This window comes from Melopsittacus undulatus, chromosome 10 (assembly GCF_012275295.1).
Source record: "Melopsittacus undulatus isolate bMelUnd1 chromosome 10, bMelUnd1.mat.Z, whole genome shotgun sequence".
In the NCBI taxonomy this organism is placed as follows: domain Eukaryota; kingdom Metazoa; phylum Chordata; class Aves; order Psittaciformes; family Psittaculidae; genus Melopsittacus; species Melopsittacus undulatus.
The window spans coordinates 13,736,863-13,752,906 of NC_047536.1; the positions used below are offsets into that span (position 1 = coordinate 13,736,863).

Here is a 16,044-nt window from a genome sequence, read left to right on the forward strand (position 1 = left end):
TATCCTCAAGCTAACAATCACTTTTAGTGTGCTTCTCAAAAAGAGTTGATTCAAAAGTTGGTCATCTCATCAAAGCACACGTAATTTGCTCTGTTGTACAGGGCATTACAATCTTAAAAACCTGTTATACCAAAATTAGCTTTTAATTGGATTCCCAAGTACTCTGTGTGACTTCAATGCTGAGAGTAAATGGGGTTTACGTAGGAAGTAAATATCACTGCAGACGCACTCTACTTGGGCCTGCAGAAATGGTCTGTTAGTGTGTGAGATACACCATATATTGGAATTTATACTCCAATTAACTTTGGAATTATGGAATAAGACTTGGAGGAAGTTGGCAAATCACTTGTTGTACAGCATGTGTTGCCATAGGTATAGATAGAAATACTACTGCGAGGCTAAATTAAGTACTCATTTAGAAAATCAGGGTTAGCTGGGAAATCTCCGTTCACACTCGTGTCCCAGTAGCATGACAATTCATGTCCTGCCTGCATCTTCAGTTATCAGACATCTCAAGTGGGGTGGCTTGAAAATTGAATGGTTTCAGGTGAGATCAAGTGAGATGCGGTTCAGAAATGATGTTTCAAAGTTACGGTTTAAAACGGCAAGTAAATAGTTTATTTCTGTGTTGGGTATTTACCAGAATTTCATGGCTGTTTGGGGTTTTCCTGTCTGTGGCTGCTGGGGCACACAACTAGCTAGAAGATAAGGCAGATACATAAGCCTGTGTCTGAAAGCCTCTAAGGTGGACATTGTGATTTTGAACTTGTTTCCCAACATGTAATTTTTCAAGGTATGGACGCAATTGTAACAACAGGTTCTAAGTTTCTTCCACAAACAAAATCATAGTTGAATAGAAAGTGAACATTATTTACCATTATTAAGCCAATTTTAGGCCCCTTTCAGAGAGTTCACTATCACATCCAGTGCATCCTTCCCACATGTGCTGTCATATTGTTACAGAAACACCCTACCCATGTATTGGTGCTTAGTGAGCTCTGAAAGAAAGAACAATCAGTTTGGGTAATAAAAATGGCATACAAAAGACAGAAGCTGTGATTCATTTTGGGAGATGGAGTGGCAAGCAGCACTTTAAAGGTCACTTGTCTCAAATAAACCTTATCTCTCTCAAATTTCAAGAGAGATTGTGGTGTTTCCATGCATCCAACCTGCATTAAATGTCTTTTACAACAATATATTGCAGACTCCAGCAGCAGTGTTTTACATGCCCGTGTGCTGTATAGGTGATGGAAATGAAGGGGGTGCTGGCAAGGAGAATGAAGATGAATTGAAAGTGATAAATGAATTGATCAGAACAGTTCTTTGGGAACAGAAGAATCTTTGAGCCAGAACAGGCTTTGGTAGTGCCAGTTTTTGGTAGAGAGAGACACCTGCCCTTGTTGTCCTGGGAAATCCCATTGGATCAGTTCTGCTCTTGGTCCTGCTTGTTCTTGGAGCTGTTCTGAAGGTTTGAGGATCTCGATAGCAGGGAGCCTAAATTTAATTTCCTTGTGCCTGTCTTATCACAGTCAGCGTGGGACTGGCTCAGGGATGGAAAGAAATCTGATTGAAGCTGAACTCAGAGCTGCTTTTTGGGATAGGGAGATGGTGAAGATGGGGACAGGCTGGGGAGATTGCAGCAAATCCATGCTCTTGTTAAGGCGGGAGCAATGAATCCACATGACTTGATTTGTTCCATAATTTACTAAAGCTCTGGGATTTTTCAGCTGCAGTGACCTCCACTGTGTCAGGGCCTGCCAGCAGCCCTGCCTAGCAACTTGCTAGCAGCTACTGGGCTGTGCTGGATGTCATCCTCCTGGCAAATGACGCACTGACCTTGCTCATAACATGCCTCTGTCTTGCTGCGTGGCCGATAGCGTTGCAGTGTGTTTGCAGAGGAGCTGGCTGATGTGTGAACCCTTGGGAGCAGAGGAGCAGTGTCACCCTGCAGCATGGGGCCACCAGACACTGTGATGGGGACAAGCTGGAGGAACCATCTCCATCAGCACAGAAGTGTCACCAGCAAAAGTAAATCCAAATCTCTGCAGGCTTTAAACGAGATAATGTAACGCTTGCTGCCCTCTGCCCGTATGTGTCCGTACTATTTCCATATGTGGCCCAAAAATGCGTGGACATATTCAAATGGATATATACGAAGCCAGCCTGTGCTCTGGAGCAGAATTAAATCTCAGCTTTCCTTCTTCACTTTTACACATCTCATTGCTGTTGGAGAGGTCACCTCTCGGTTTACGTCACCTCTCAGTGTACATCACCTCGTGCTTCATGTGCTGACAGATAGTAGATGTATCTTTTGGCCACTGGATTGGATTTTGTCAGCTGAGTGTTTTGACCTTTCTGCTGTTCTCAAATCCCAAAAATAGATTTTTCAGCCTGTTTTTTGGGTGGCTAAACATAGGCTTCAAAGTGCTGTGTTTCCTTTGTGCTTGGATGAGGTTACTTCTATACCTACTGCTTGGATGTGTTATTTTTAATGGGAGTTTGTGAGAATTTAGCAATCTCTTGCTTTTCAGACTTTGTCTTTTCCCAGTTTCATGTGAAATAGATAGTAATTTACAGGGCGGGTATCTTACACTTTGGTTTTGTAAATAAAATATACACAAAACTAGAATAAAGTAAATAGTAGGACAGTGAAGAAGTCTTGTAGTCTTTCATTTAGGACAAGGGGAATGGCTTTAACCTGCCAGGGGGGAGACTGAGATGAGCTCTTAGGCAGAAGCTCTTCCCTGTGAGGGTGCTGAGGCGCTGGCACAGGGTGCCCAGGGAAGCTGTGGCTGCCCCATCCCTGGCAGTGCTCAAGGCCAGGTTGGACACAGGGGCTTGGAGCAAGCTGCTCCAGTGGAAGCAGAGGATGGAGCTGGATGACCTTTAAGGTCTCTTCCAACTCAAACCACTCCATGATTAGTCAAGCTTAGTCTAAATTATCTTTTTCTCAAAAGGTGTGACAAGTTACAGATGGATATTCAATTCTGTAACAAAAGTTTTACAAATAACTTTGTTTTCAAATCAAACTTACACTGCTTGTTTTCCTTTCTCTCCCCAAAACCATGTTACTTGCAGCTTCCAGCTGATCTTACCAAGATGCATCTTACCGACAATCCTCATCCTCAGGTGACGCATGTCCCTTCAAGCCAGTCGGGATGTAGCATTGCCAGTGATTCTGGGAGCAGCAGCCTGTCTGATATTTATCAGGTAAAACTGCATTTGTGTTGTATTTTTCCTCCCTTGATGTTAAACATTCCAATAACAAAACCAATGGCCCTTTATCTGAGGCTTGACCTCTTGATGCTTCTGCACATCCCTGTGTTGCTTGTGTGACTTGTAACCTCCACAGCCACACAAAAGTGAACTAAACTCCTTGTAAAGCTATCGTTACTGCTTTTTACATCTTTATAAGCCCCAATTGTGCTGTGGCTTTTAAAGTCCCATTTCGTGATCAACAGGATCATCTTCCTTCTTTCTGAAGTGGAACAAATTTCATTAAATCATTCTTGTGTTTCAAATACCTTTCTTGATGGTTTGTATTATTGTTAATAACAGATGTTCTGTTCTGCAAGCCAAAGTGTGGTAATAAAGACACTCTCTGCCCTGATTGACTGTGGAAATTCTAGTGTTGCTACTCTTGCAGGAGAGTACTCCACATCATGCTCAAGCAACTGTTGAGCATGATGTGGATGTAACTTGCCTTTAGAAGCCTGTTGCCTTTCCTTGGTGCTACCCAGGTACTATTGTTATACATGATGAAATAGTTTAGTGTTATATCTTATCTACAGCAAAGTATTGCTAGGTAGCTTTAAAACTAAGGCATTAAAAGCCAAAATCCTTTTAGAATACGAAGTGTCTCTAATCATTTTTGTCCTATTTAATCTATTACCTTACAACCTCTTCAGAAAGATTTCCTTGCTGCCAGCTAGGTCAGGAGTAGCTAGAATCCCTGAGAGAGTCTTCACAGTGCTCTGTGAATTCTCCGATGGTGCTGGAAGATGTTGCTCTGTCTCTTGATTTACTTATTTATTAATTTTCTGAGTCAACAGAATTGATTTGATTAACTGGAACCACCAGAACTGGTCTGTGTATTGTACCTTAGCATCTCATATATCAGGATGCTGATGGACAGTCTTCCTGACCATCATCTGCCTCCCTGTCTACCTGATGAGTTTGGAGAGGTTACTCTAAGTGAAAAGCACTTAAAATATATTATTGATAACAAAACTATCATTCTAGGAATTAGTGAATCCTCTGTCATGTCTCGTTCCTTGCATTTGAGATGCTTTCTGGCTGCTCTTCAGAAAATGCCAGAAGAACATAACTGCTAAACAAATGAGATTTATATAAATAAAGAAATAATGGAATAGCATATTTATATGCACTGTAGCAAATAAACGGTGGTGAAATGTATTTTTGTACCCTAAGGAATAATTAATAATATGAAAATTACTGCAAATTGTTAATAAACCAACCCTCTGTTGATTTTTTAATCCCTTTTTTAGTGAATTTTTCCTATCTTGTTCCTGCATGCAGTATGTGTAAATTGTAACCTGTTAAAAGGTATTTTATGGACTTTACTGCAGTAGCTATAACAGTTTTGGAGAAGTCTCTTCGTGTTTGTCACACAGTTAGAAGTGCATGGGTAGATACTGTGCGATGAAGTCATGGCACAGTATTTAACACAGCATTATATTGCGGTGACACATCAATATAGACAGATTTTGAAATCAGAGAAGTGTTTTCCCCAATATTCATCATGGTATTATGAAAGCAGAGAGTCTCTTTGATACGCAATAAACCTACATTTTGATTAAATGTATTGGCTCAGTAGCTGAAAGCATTTCTGGTGCATTAAAATAGAGCTTTTCATAGAAGTATTTGGAAAATGATGGTTTGCTTTAGCTTTTACAGTCAGCTTCATATCTGTAACATGCCAAACTCTCTAGGAGTATCATTAATGTCAGCAGAGAGAAAAGCATTTTTGAGTAATTGTGATTAATGTAGCCTTGAAATGACCTTTTGAATTAATGGTATCTTTAACATTAATTTTTACAGTAAGTAGTGCAAACGTAATTCCAGAATAGGAAAACACAATTAGAGTGGTAGAAGCAAAGAGCAAAGCAATTTTTTATGAACCCTGGAAGGGGTTTCCGTTCCTCTGCATACACTGCATTCATTGACAGTGTTGAAATGAGGTTTCACTTGTTCCAGCTGCCTCTCAGTCCAGGATGTTAAACAGGAAACGATGAACATAAAGCGTGAGGTGAGATCAGCAGAGAAGGAGTCCTGCCTGCGAGCACATTGAATGAGACCCTCAATTCACTGCAGAAACACAGGGACATACATTTATAAGGATATTTTTCTCCTTTCTCCTGTACCGTTACTGCTCCCTGTTGGAGCTTTCAGTGTGTTTGTGGTAAAATGCCCAAATGTGTCTATTGCAAAGTCCAGCTTTCCTGGAATACTGCAGAGCAGTTGTTTGTCTGTCAAACTGTAGGCTTTTATTTCAACAGAGAGAATAAAGTGAGTTCTCCCTTACAGGTTTTAAACCAACTTTAATTTACTCGAAGTGGGTTTTTATTATTATTATTATTATTTTTCATTCAACCCATTTCTGACACTCTGCTTAGCTTCAGAACCACAGAAGCAGGGGAAGCTCTATGGTTATGCTTACAGAAGTTGAAATGAGGGATTTTATCCTTCAGCTGCTTTGACCTGTAGTAAGTATCCTCATATAATAATTCAGCAGATATTGCAGGATGAAAGCATCTTTCTTTGCCTTTCCCTGGGACAGGCCAGGGCTGTAATCCAGATAGTGTCTCCAGATGTAGGTGGGTAGGGTCTCACTCTACTAGAATGAATTAGTTCCCTGTATCGACAGCTTGCAATGCTGTTCTCTTAATGACCAGCCAATTGTTTCTTATCTGGTTAGTTCTGTCAGTGATGTACTTAAAGCTTCTCTCTTTCTCTTTTCTTTCAGTCTCTCATTTATCACTTTGGCAGGATATGCTATTTGTGGGCAGCAACATCATTGCCCAGCAGTAATTCCAGTTGTGGTTAAGGTTTGGATATTAAAATGGATTATCTATAAAATATGCATATGGGAGTGGGCCTTACTTGAGGGTTTTTCTGTCAATCCTGAAAAAAGGCTTGGACTTTTTTCTCCTGACAGAATTGACATGAGGGAAGGGGAAAAAATCCCTTGTTCTTAATAGGTTGCATCAGGAGTCGCAAGCATTAAATGCATTATCATATGGAGTTATTACAGGAAATCTTTTAAGTGGTGTCAGTGTATGTTTCTGACCCACATTATAGTGGAATACGTATCACTGTCACTACAGCATTCCGGGGGTTATTCTTACGTCTTTAGCTTCAAAGCGTAGGCCAGTGGATGGGACATTGCCACAAAGGGACATTGGGCAGGCAGAGCTGATTGATGTTAACTGGCAAAATCTGCAGTGTTACATAGAGTAATAATGTATTTTAAGATAGCAAATAACTGTTTTGACCATGGTCTGGTGTTAACTTCCCAGGTGAGCCCCCTGACATGCACCGTTTGGGGCTGTTCCTGCAGTCTTCTCTATAGATACTCTTGCCATATAATCCTGATCCTGAAAATCCATGTTTGTGTAAGACTTGGGGATTGAAGCTTCTGCTTTCAGTCTGTACATTAGTGATTCATAAATGTTTCTGTTAAGGCTGATTTTGATATTTGATAATGGAAACAGCTGGGGCATCATGCTTGGGAAGAGCAGCCACTTCTGCAGATGGCTTTAGGAATGAAATCCTTCCTGTCCTTTCCAGCACTGCCTGACCTGCCAATGTTTTGTCAGCCATCTGCATGTAATCTTTGAAACACGGTTTGAGGATCATCTCTTATTTCACAGCTTGATCAAATGATCACATTTATCAAGAAAAGAGAAGATTCGGGTATTTTCCTATATATAATATACAATGAAAGTATTAAAGAATCACTTTTCAGTAGACCCTGTAGGGCTGTTTTGTTAGCTTAGCTTGAGTTCATCAAAGTGGGAGTTAGTTCTGCAGCCTGTCTTGCTCTGCCTGGAGAAGTTGATATAAATTGTGGTTATTTAGCTGAAGAAATGCTAGAAAAGTCCTTGCATAAAATGCTGTGTGGATCACGTGCTGCCGAGACTCTCCAAGCACAATTTGCACTTGGGCTTCATTCCAGAACTGTTAATATGAGCTACATAAGCCAGTAAAGTGATGTAATGTAAAACAGGTTTAACCCTATAGATTCCATTACCCTCCTATGAAAGAAATACTGATGTTAAATCATTTAAGCCTTATTTCTTAGGTTTGCTGGCTAACTATTAAAATGAGGGCAAGCTCAAAAGGTCCAAGGTGATATCTAAATCCCGGCATTTTTCTGTCTAGTCAGAGAAGGAAATGCTGCTCATCTGTCAAAGTGCTGGGGCTGGCATTAGCTGATCAACATGGAGCGTGTGGGAAGATGGAGGCAGCACAGTCTGCTGTGATTGAATCACTTGAAATGAGTGTTATTTTGTATGAGGAAAGGAAGGCAGGAGACCAGCATGGCTGGAGGAAGACCTCCTGGTCAAACTGATGCACAAGGAGGAAATGCACACAGTGTGGGACCATTATCCTGGGACGTTATCCTGGGAGGAATACAGGGACAGTGCCTGCAGGTGTGGGGTTTGGCTCGGGGAAGGCGATGCATGGTTGGAGCTGGATTTGCCAAGGGATGGGAAGGATAAGAAGGGTATATTAGTCAGAAAAAGATTAGAGAAAATGCACTCCCTTCCCTCCACAAACTGAGGGGAATGCACCCCCTCCTGCCCCCATAAAGGCAGGGGAACCAGTGATGTGGAGGAGGTTGAGGCACTCAACAGTGAATTTTTTACCTCAGCAGTCACTCTTCCCACATCTCTCAAGTCCTTGAACCCTTCAGTGTGGGGACTGGGGAAATCAAGTCCTTCCCATGATAACAGAAGAGCAGGTTAGAGACCACCTGAGGAACCTGAACACACACAAGTCCATGGAACCTAACAAGATGCATCCCAGGTGCAGAGTTGGATGCTGTAGCTGCTGTAGGCACTCTCCATCTTCCTGGCAAAGCCAGGAAGCCAGTAAGAGGAAGTCCCTAGTGCCTGGAGAGAAGGGAAGAAGGCTCCAATGAGACCTTATTGCAGCCTTTCAGTACTTAAAGGGGTTCATAAGAAAAACTTTTTACCAGGACTTGCTGTGGCATGACAAGGGGCAACAGTTTTAAACTGCAGAAGAGGAGATGCTAAGCCACTGGAACAGGTAGCACAGAGAAGCTGCAGCTTCCCCGTCACTGGAGTGTTCAATGTCAGGTTGGATGGGATCCCATCCTTTGGTTTGGAGGTTTTGTGAACATGCAGAGCATTTGCTGTGTTCGTTTGTTCCGTGTTTTAGTAAAATCTCCAGTATTTCTTTTAAAGTGAAAGGGAATATTTGTCAACGTGTTCATTTAAAAAAGCTAAACTCCCTTTTCTGCCAGTCTCAATGTAATTGCTTTATACTTCTCAGTGACACATCTTGTTGTTCAACTCTTTGAATTTAAACAGAAAAGTGATTTGCATGCTGGCTTCAACTGAAAAAAAAGTGATGGAGAAACTCCTTGGTGGAGATTGCAAATTCAAAACTGCTGCTTTTTTTCTTTGCCTCCCATCTGTTTGCAAAGTTATTTTCATGCAATTACATCATTTAAACTTTATATAAGGAATTATAGCGAGTCTTGTGCCATTCTGCTTTTTGTTACCAGTATTGCATTCTCTTCCACCAGCGTGTTGCGTGTCTGCTCAGTGTGATGCCTCTGTTGCCATCTATTGATGGCAGTAGAGATGTATCTACACCATTGGGTAACCAGTGGTAGTACTGAATCATTGCATTATTTCATTAGTAATACAGGGTCTCACATTGTGAAAAAAAGTCTTATTTATGTGAATTTGCAAACTAGAGTAAATGCTATCAAATGAGAATCAGCCAACAGAGAAGAAAAAGTCATCCTTATCTCTCTCCTCCCTTCCATTATATACTCCTCCTGCCATACGTGCTCTATGCTAGGATTAAAATCCATGCTATAATACCAAAATGAGATCAAATCCCTTTCATTTCAGCCACTCAATCTGCTTTGTGTTTTGCAGTGTCACAGCTAATACTGGTGGGTTTGTATTGCCTGTAGTTCATTGGAGCTGGGGAGGGATATAAGTAAAGACAGAGAACAAATGTCCCAGTATGTTAATTTTGTTTCAGAACTTGTCACTGTAATGCCTGCAGTATGGTGTTGCTTTATGCCAACGGTGTTTGTACCATCCAGTGACTGTAGATTTCAGTGTAACATGTTGTTCTCACTGTTCACAAAGGGGACTGTTACAATTTCTACTTTAGATTGTTGGTCACAGAATTTCTTTTGCTGTATTAGCTGCCTAAGATCATAAATCACTAAACTGCAGACACTGAAGTCTTTGTTTGATGGATGTTTGCTTTGTAGGCCACAGAGAGTGAGATGGGAGACGTTGATCTAACAGGTCTTCCAGAAGCACCTGTAGACTCTGAAGATGAAGAAGAAGAGGAGGACGAAGACATTGACAGAACTTCTGATCCACTCCTAGGGCGAGATGTTGTACGAGAGTGCCTTGAGAAAGAGCCTGCAGATAAAACCGATGATGATATTGGTGAGGAGAAAAAAGATGTCTATGCAAAACTGTATCATAGAGCATATCTGAAAACTGTTGAGGAAGCTGACATTAAATGTGTGTCCTCAAAATAGTGATGCTTTCCAGAAACCACTTTGCTCAAGAGATACAGTTAATTGAATGATTTCTTCTCTTCCTATCTGAAAGATATTTGTTCTGAGAAACTAAGTATTTTAAAGAACAGTCTTTGAGATGCTTGAAGTGTGAAGTATTAACAGTCATTGTAGGGGTTGATATAAGGGAGGAATAGGTAGCAAGATAGTTTTAACTGCCTGAAATAGTTGAATTAGCTATTAAATGGCAGAGAGAACATAATACTACTGCAGCACAGATACACTTAATTGTAAAGGGCAAAACATCTCTGATTAAAGTGATTTACAGCAGTGTTTGACTAGAAATTGGAATTAGTTTTAATAGTAACATTTGTATTAAGCTATACTTGAGATTACTTCTCTAAACACTGGAAAATCATTTCAAGCTCCTATCAAGCTTATAATTACTGTACCATAAAGGTGTTTTCAATTTTTCTTAATGTTTGAAGCTGAAGTACTTTTTACACTCCAGCTAGATTGCTGCCATGCAAGTCAATCAGAAGACTGTGGAGTCAGGTTCTGGTCTTTGATGACAAAAATCATCCTGGCCTCATTTAGCCAGCGGCACTAATGGGAGCTGTGACACCATGGAGCAATTTTAACATGTGTTTAACAGAGGTTTAATTCACCTGTGCAGGGTAGGGTGTCTAAGGAACCCCTGCGCCTTGCAGTCTTCCTGCCAATGTCTCCTTTGTCTAACAGAGCAATTACTGGAATTTATGCATCAACTCCCTGCCTTTGCAAACATGACCATGTCTGTGAGGAGAGAACTTTGCTCAGTGATGATATTTGAAGTAGTAGAGCAAGCAGGAGCCATCATACTTGAAGACGGCCAAGAAGTAAGTTACTGCTTCCAGTGCAGGCAGTGGGTTAGCAAGAACATGTGGGGGTGAAGGGCTGGGAGATCTGTTGCACCTCTTCCACACTTACAAGTTAGAGAGTTCTTCTCTCACCATATCCAAAATACCTAAGCCTTAGCCCATCCGTTTGGGAGATTCTGTCTCTGTGTTACTGTGTTATTGCCTATCTATTAGGAGCAGTTTCCATACATACTCAGCAGGAGGAGACTGATGCCCAAATTAGTCAGTGGTCAGGTGCCCAGCAGAGGTGCTCTGAATCACTGTCTTGAAACCTCTGTCTGTTCTTGGATCGAGATGTCTGGAATGGCCATAGTAGGTCACCCCTCCAAGTGGAGTAGGTAGGCTGTCATCTCTGGTAGTGACCAAATGGGTACCCAGGGGAAGAGTGTTCATTCTCACTAAATGGTATAAATGTATTGTGGCAATTAGCCCACTGATTAAAAAAGCTATCTATTCATCAGCATTCCTCCCTGCTGAATTAGTTGTGAAATGAATGAAGAACGCTGAAAAGCATTCTTGTTTCAGTCATCTTCATTGCTTGCCATACAGTACACCCTTTTAGTGAATGACATGTTGCAAAACTCAGCTGACAACAAGAATAAGCCTTTCTGAGATACGAGCACTGGAACAGCTTCTAAAAGTTGTTGAATTAGCTTCACTTCTAAAATCTTTCTTTTTACTTCCTCCAGCTCGATTCTTGGTATGTTATTTTAAATGGCACAGTGGAAATCAGCTATCCTGATGGGAAGAGTGAGAGTCTCTGTATGGGAAATAGTTTTGGGATTACTCCCTCTCTGGACAAACAGTACATGAATGGAGTGGTCAGAACCAAAGTAGATGATTGTCAGGTAAGATTACAGTTCTATACAACTATCTCCTATTCTTAAGCATTTAATAAAAGAAAACAGACTACTTTGACCTTGATGCATGATCTTCATCCCAGGAGCATTAAAAAGGAGGTTGGTGTGTTATGGGTCAGGGGCTCTGCTGATGTTGAGTTAGTTGTACACTCTGTAGTGCCTGAGATTTATTTCATGCTGCTGTTATGTGAGAAACAGGAATTTGAAATATAAGCTCAATCCACCACAGTCATGCTGTGCATGGGATTGACGTGCAGTAAGGGCAGAGAAATTGAAGATACCCATTTCCACTTCTTAGAGTCCTTTATATGTTTAGCCCACTTGAACCACCTTTTGGAATTGTAAGTGGGTGACGAGTTCCACTTGTCTCTGTTCTAACTTTCTGGTGTAGTTGGGCAGAACAAAGCAGGGTTGGTGTGAAATGCCTTTGTGACTGTGTTGAAGCAGCCCAGAGACGGAGATACATTCGTGGTTATGGTAACCATGCTAAAACATGGGTAACTAACAACCGCCTGTTGTCTGGGGGCAGTTTGTGTGTATAGCCCAGCAAGACTACTGGAGGATTCTGAACCACGTGGAAAAAAACACTCATAAAGTGGAGGAAGAAGGAGAAATTGTGATGGTAAAGGAGCACCGGGAGCTGGATCGCAGTGGAACCAGAAAAGGACACATAGTTATCAAGGTGAATTTCTTTCTGTGCTTTCCATCTACCAATTTAACCCTTATTTGTAAGTAAATAAATGCAATTTTGGTTTGAATCTAGAACACACACTCAGTTTTGTTCATCTCAGGTATTACCTGTGCAAAACATTTGGGCTGAGAGCAGCACAAAGACTTGATTTAAACACGTTAGTGTTTTCTCTTGACTTTGCCATAACTGAAATGTTGAAAGGAAGTGTAATGTTCATATGGTTTTACGTTCAGATACTCTCTAGGGAGAGGTAGTGATGAGAGATACCAGTGATGTTTTGCATTTAATTTCTTAAAGGCAACACCTGAGCGACTCATCATGCACTTAATAGAAGAACATTCAATTGTGGATCCAACCTACATTGAAGACTTCCTTCTAACGTACAGAACATTCCTAACAAGCCCCCTGGAAGTTGGGAATAAACTCCTGGAATGGTTCACAGTGGACAGCCTCAGGGATAAGGTCAGTTTGAGTCTGAGAGTTGAGTATTTCAGGTGAAAATGTCTCCAAAGAGATTCTCTTTTGTATTGATGATAAACTAGGATTATGCTCCAACTATTTTATATGAACTGTTTTAAAGCAAAGTATTTTTCACTGGTATCAAGACAGGATTCTCCAGTGTGTTGTTTGTGTATAATGTAGTATCCTAAATTACGTTTGACACTGCTTCTCTTCTGCAGAGTGATGCATACTGTTTCTATTTAAGTTAAAGATGTAAATTCCAGTCTCTGAAATCCCTTTTCACCAGATATTCAGGGAACTCTTGGACAATACCCCCTTTTCTTTTCACAACAGCATTATGCTTATCTTCTATAATGTTCTGTTGCAGAGCTTTTCAGTGTATTGAGCACATTTTATTTTATTATTGCAGACTCTGTACTTAAAACAAACTCTGCTCAAGACAGGTACAGTTGATAAAAACTGGTTCCATAAATTGAACCAGGTTCTGCTCCTGTATATCCTGGCACATACACATGGAAAACTGTTCACGGTTTGGAACTTGTATCCCTATCAAATTTGGTGAATGTGATGGCAGTAAAATTCCTCGCCAGTGGTTTTTTGTGTTCTAGCTTAGAGCAGAAGGAAACCCAACAGACTATCGAAATGCTGTCTTTCTTTGAGGAGGAAATTGTCAGGGGTCTTTTCCTGTGGTTACTCCTTCTTACCTTTTTGCGTACTGTTCATCTTGGCTGCTGCTGTCTATTAAGAAAAGGGAAGTAAAGGAAAACCGTCTCAGCAAATAAAAGAGGAAATTGTTTATTTTTTAGAAGAGAAACTGCTATAGACCAACCTTTGTATGATGTGGGTGGATAAAATACTTAAAACGAACAGTAGTAACTGTTGCACATAGGAAAGCAACTGGAAGATTTAACTATTTCATATTTCTATTATCAAAGCGTACTTCCTAGAACTTTTTCTTTAGGGAAATCATAAGGATGCTTTAAGAATACAAGTTTTATAAACAGCGTAAGGAAGAGTTAACTTAGAAGATGGAATTGTTCACCATTAAGTGCTGGGTGATGGAGACAATTAGGCATAAGATTTGTTCCTACAATGAAAGGAAGAGAGATGATTTAAACTGTAAATGTCTTCTGCTTCTGTTTGTGAACAGATGCAGTACTCTGTCATATGTTATTCTGTGTTAATCTATAAGATTAAAGTTTATAGGAGAAGAATCATGGGTACCTTTATATATATATATATATAATGATTTGGTATTTTCTTTTTTCAGGTTACCAGAGTGGTCTTGCTGTGGGTGAACAATCATTTTAATGACTTTGAAGGAGATCCTGCTATGACTCGATTCCTGGAGGAATTTGAAAAGAACTTGGAAGACACGGTAGGAGCAAAATAGAAGGGGGTGGTACTTCCTAATAGTGCACTTCCTCATTTGCCAGTATGTTGCCAGTGACTAACACATTGGAGTCTATAATAGATTGCTTTTAATATGGACAAAGTTGTTCTTAAATATGTATTTAGATATAAAGCTGATATAACATAGTACACAGGGCACTCATTTATGTGGTTTTGCATTACTGCAGAAGAAGACAAGGGTTTTTAGTAAGATTTGATTGCATGGCATCAAAAACTCCTTTTTCTGGCACTTGGGGTGTTTTTCACAACTGGTTTTTCCATTTGTACGAAAATCGAGCTCAGTTTTATGTTGCTGTCTTTTGTGTTGCAGAAAATGAAAGGCCATCTCAGATTGCTGAATATTGCCTGTGCTGCCAAAGCCAAATGGAGACAAATTACCCTGCAGAAACCTTCTAGAGACTCGCCTCTGTTCTTCAGCCTCCTTGGAGGAAGCGACAAAGGGTTTGGTATTTTTGTAGAGACAGTGGAAATGGGCAGTAAAGCGGCAGAAGCTGGGCTTAAGCGTGGAGACCAGGTAAAAAGAATGAAGTTCATGTAAAATAACTCTTGTTCAACCAGCCATAGTGTTCTCAGTAGAAGATGATGCTGTTTACTGAAAGCAAACAACTGGCTAGCATCCTGTTGTGAATGGCATGGTTCAGCTCCAGTTTGCATGTGTTAAATGGGTTTCTATTAAATAGTTTTCAAAGTATTTCAAAGCCAGAATGGGAAAAGAAACCAAATTGTAGTTATTTTAGAGAACTTTCTGATTGGCGATATGGTTAATTTGAAGCCATCAGATTGTTTTGTTGGATTGATTCCCACCTTGTGTGGATCATCCCTGTTCACTGACGCTGGTGGAGCAATGGCAGTTGTGTCTAGGTGAAGATCATAGAATCATGGAATGGTGTGGGTTGGAAGGGACCTTAAAGCTCATCCAGTTCCAACCCCCTGCCATGGGCAGGGATGCCTTCCACTAGAGTAGGGTGTTCCAAGCCCCTGTGTCCAACCTGGCCTTGAGCACTGCCAGGGATGGGACAGCCACATCATGCAGCCTTAGATGAAATATCAGCTCCATGGTTCATGATCCACTACTTTTGATTCAGTTGCAGTTCCCAATTGCAAGATGATCACAGAAAATAAATGTATTTAAAGCATTTTGTCCAAGGAAGCTGTGAATGCTCCATCCCTGGCAGTGTTCAAGATCAGGCTGGACAGAGCCTTGAGTAACATGGTTTAGTGTGAGGTGTCCCTGCCCACAGCGGGGGGTTGGAACTGGATGATCTTAGGGTCCTTTCCAACCCTAACTATTCTGTGATTCATTTGTCAGGTAGAACTGGAGGTCCTGGCTTGGTCACAGAATGTAATTTCACTGACATAATGAAGCTAGTTATTTTCTAAGGAATGTTTTCATCCTAGAACTGCTGTAAAGATGTTGTGTTAACTTCTAGAAAGTTCTCACTGTGCTTGTATTATCACCTTTGTATTTATATAAAGTCTGACAAATAGTTGTTCTCCTAATAGTCCCTATTTTTATTTCTCCTTAAAGATAATGGAAGTAAATGGACAGAATTTTGAGAACATTACTTTCGTAAAAGCTCTGGAGATCTTAAGGAACAACACTCACCTCTCCATCACTGTAAAAACAAACATTTTTGGTGAGTAGACTTTATATATGATGTATTTTTTGTGTACATGAAGAAAACTTCAGTGTTTCTGGCTCTGGAATTGCATTCAGATTCCACTTTTCTTTCTCAGCCTCACTCCAGGAGTGAGGAGTTGTGCAGAAGTCCCCTCTTTGTGCCTCCATTTCCTCGAAGTTCTCACGTGCCAGGGGCTGCACGTTGAGTGGCACAAAGCCAGCCCTGGGCAGCTCTGTGCTCCCTGAGAAGTCCAAAATGACTGTTTCAGCAGCTTTAACGTCCCTTCGTGTGATAGGGCTGAAACAGAGCCAAGGGAATGGGACCAAAAGAGTTT

General features: G+C 40.8%; 1 protein-coding gene across 3 annotated transcripts in view; it reads left to right on the forward strand.

Moving 5' to 3' along the window:
- RAPGEF6 (Rap guanine nucleotide exchange factor 6) overlaps positions 1-16,044 on the forward strand; it is a 118,298-nt gene that overhangs the window by 65,196 nt on the left and 37,058 nt on the right. For all 3 annotated transcript variants that reach the window (XM_031047344.2, XM_034066639.1, XM_034066638.1), the window contains exons 7-15: positions 3,079-3,210; positions 9,506-9,689; positions 10,505-10,641; positions 11,352-11,510; positions 12,052-12,204; positions 12,511-12,675; positions 13,946-14,053; positions 14,399-14,602; positions 15,617-15,725. In XM_031047344.2, the coding sequence (XP_030903204.2) occupies positions 3,079-3,210; positions 9,506-9,689; positions 10,505-10,641; positions 11,352-11,510; positions 12,052-12,204; positions 12,511-12,675; positions 13,946-14,053; positions 14,399-14,602; positions 15,617-15,725 (1,351 nt within the window). The remainder of the gene's footprint in view (positions 1-3,078; positions 3,211-9,505; positions 9,690-10,504; positions 10,642-11,351; positions 11,511-12,051; positions 12,205-12,510; positions 12,676-13,945; positions 14,054-14,398; positions 14,603-15,616; positions 15,726-16,044) is intronic.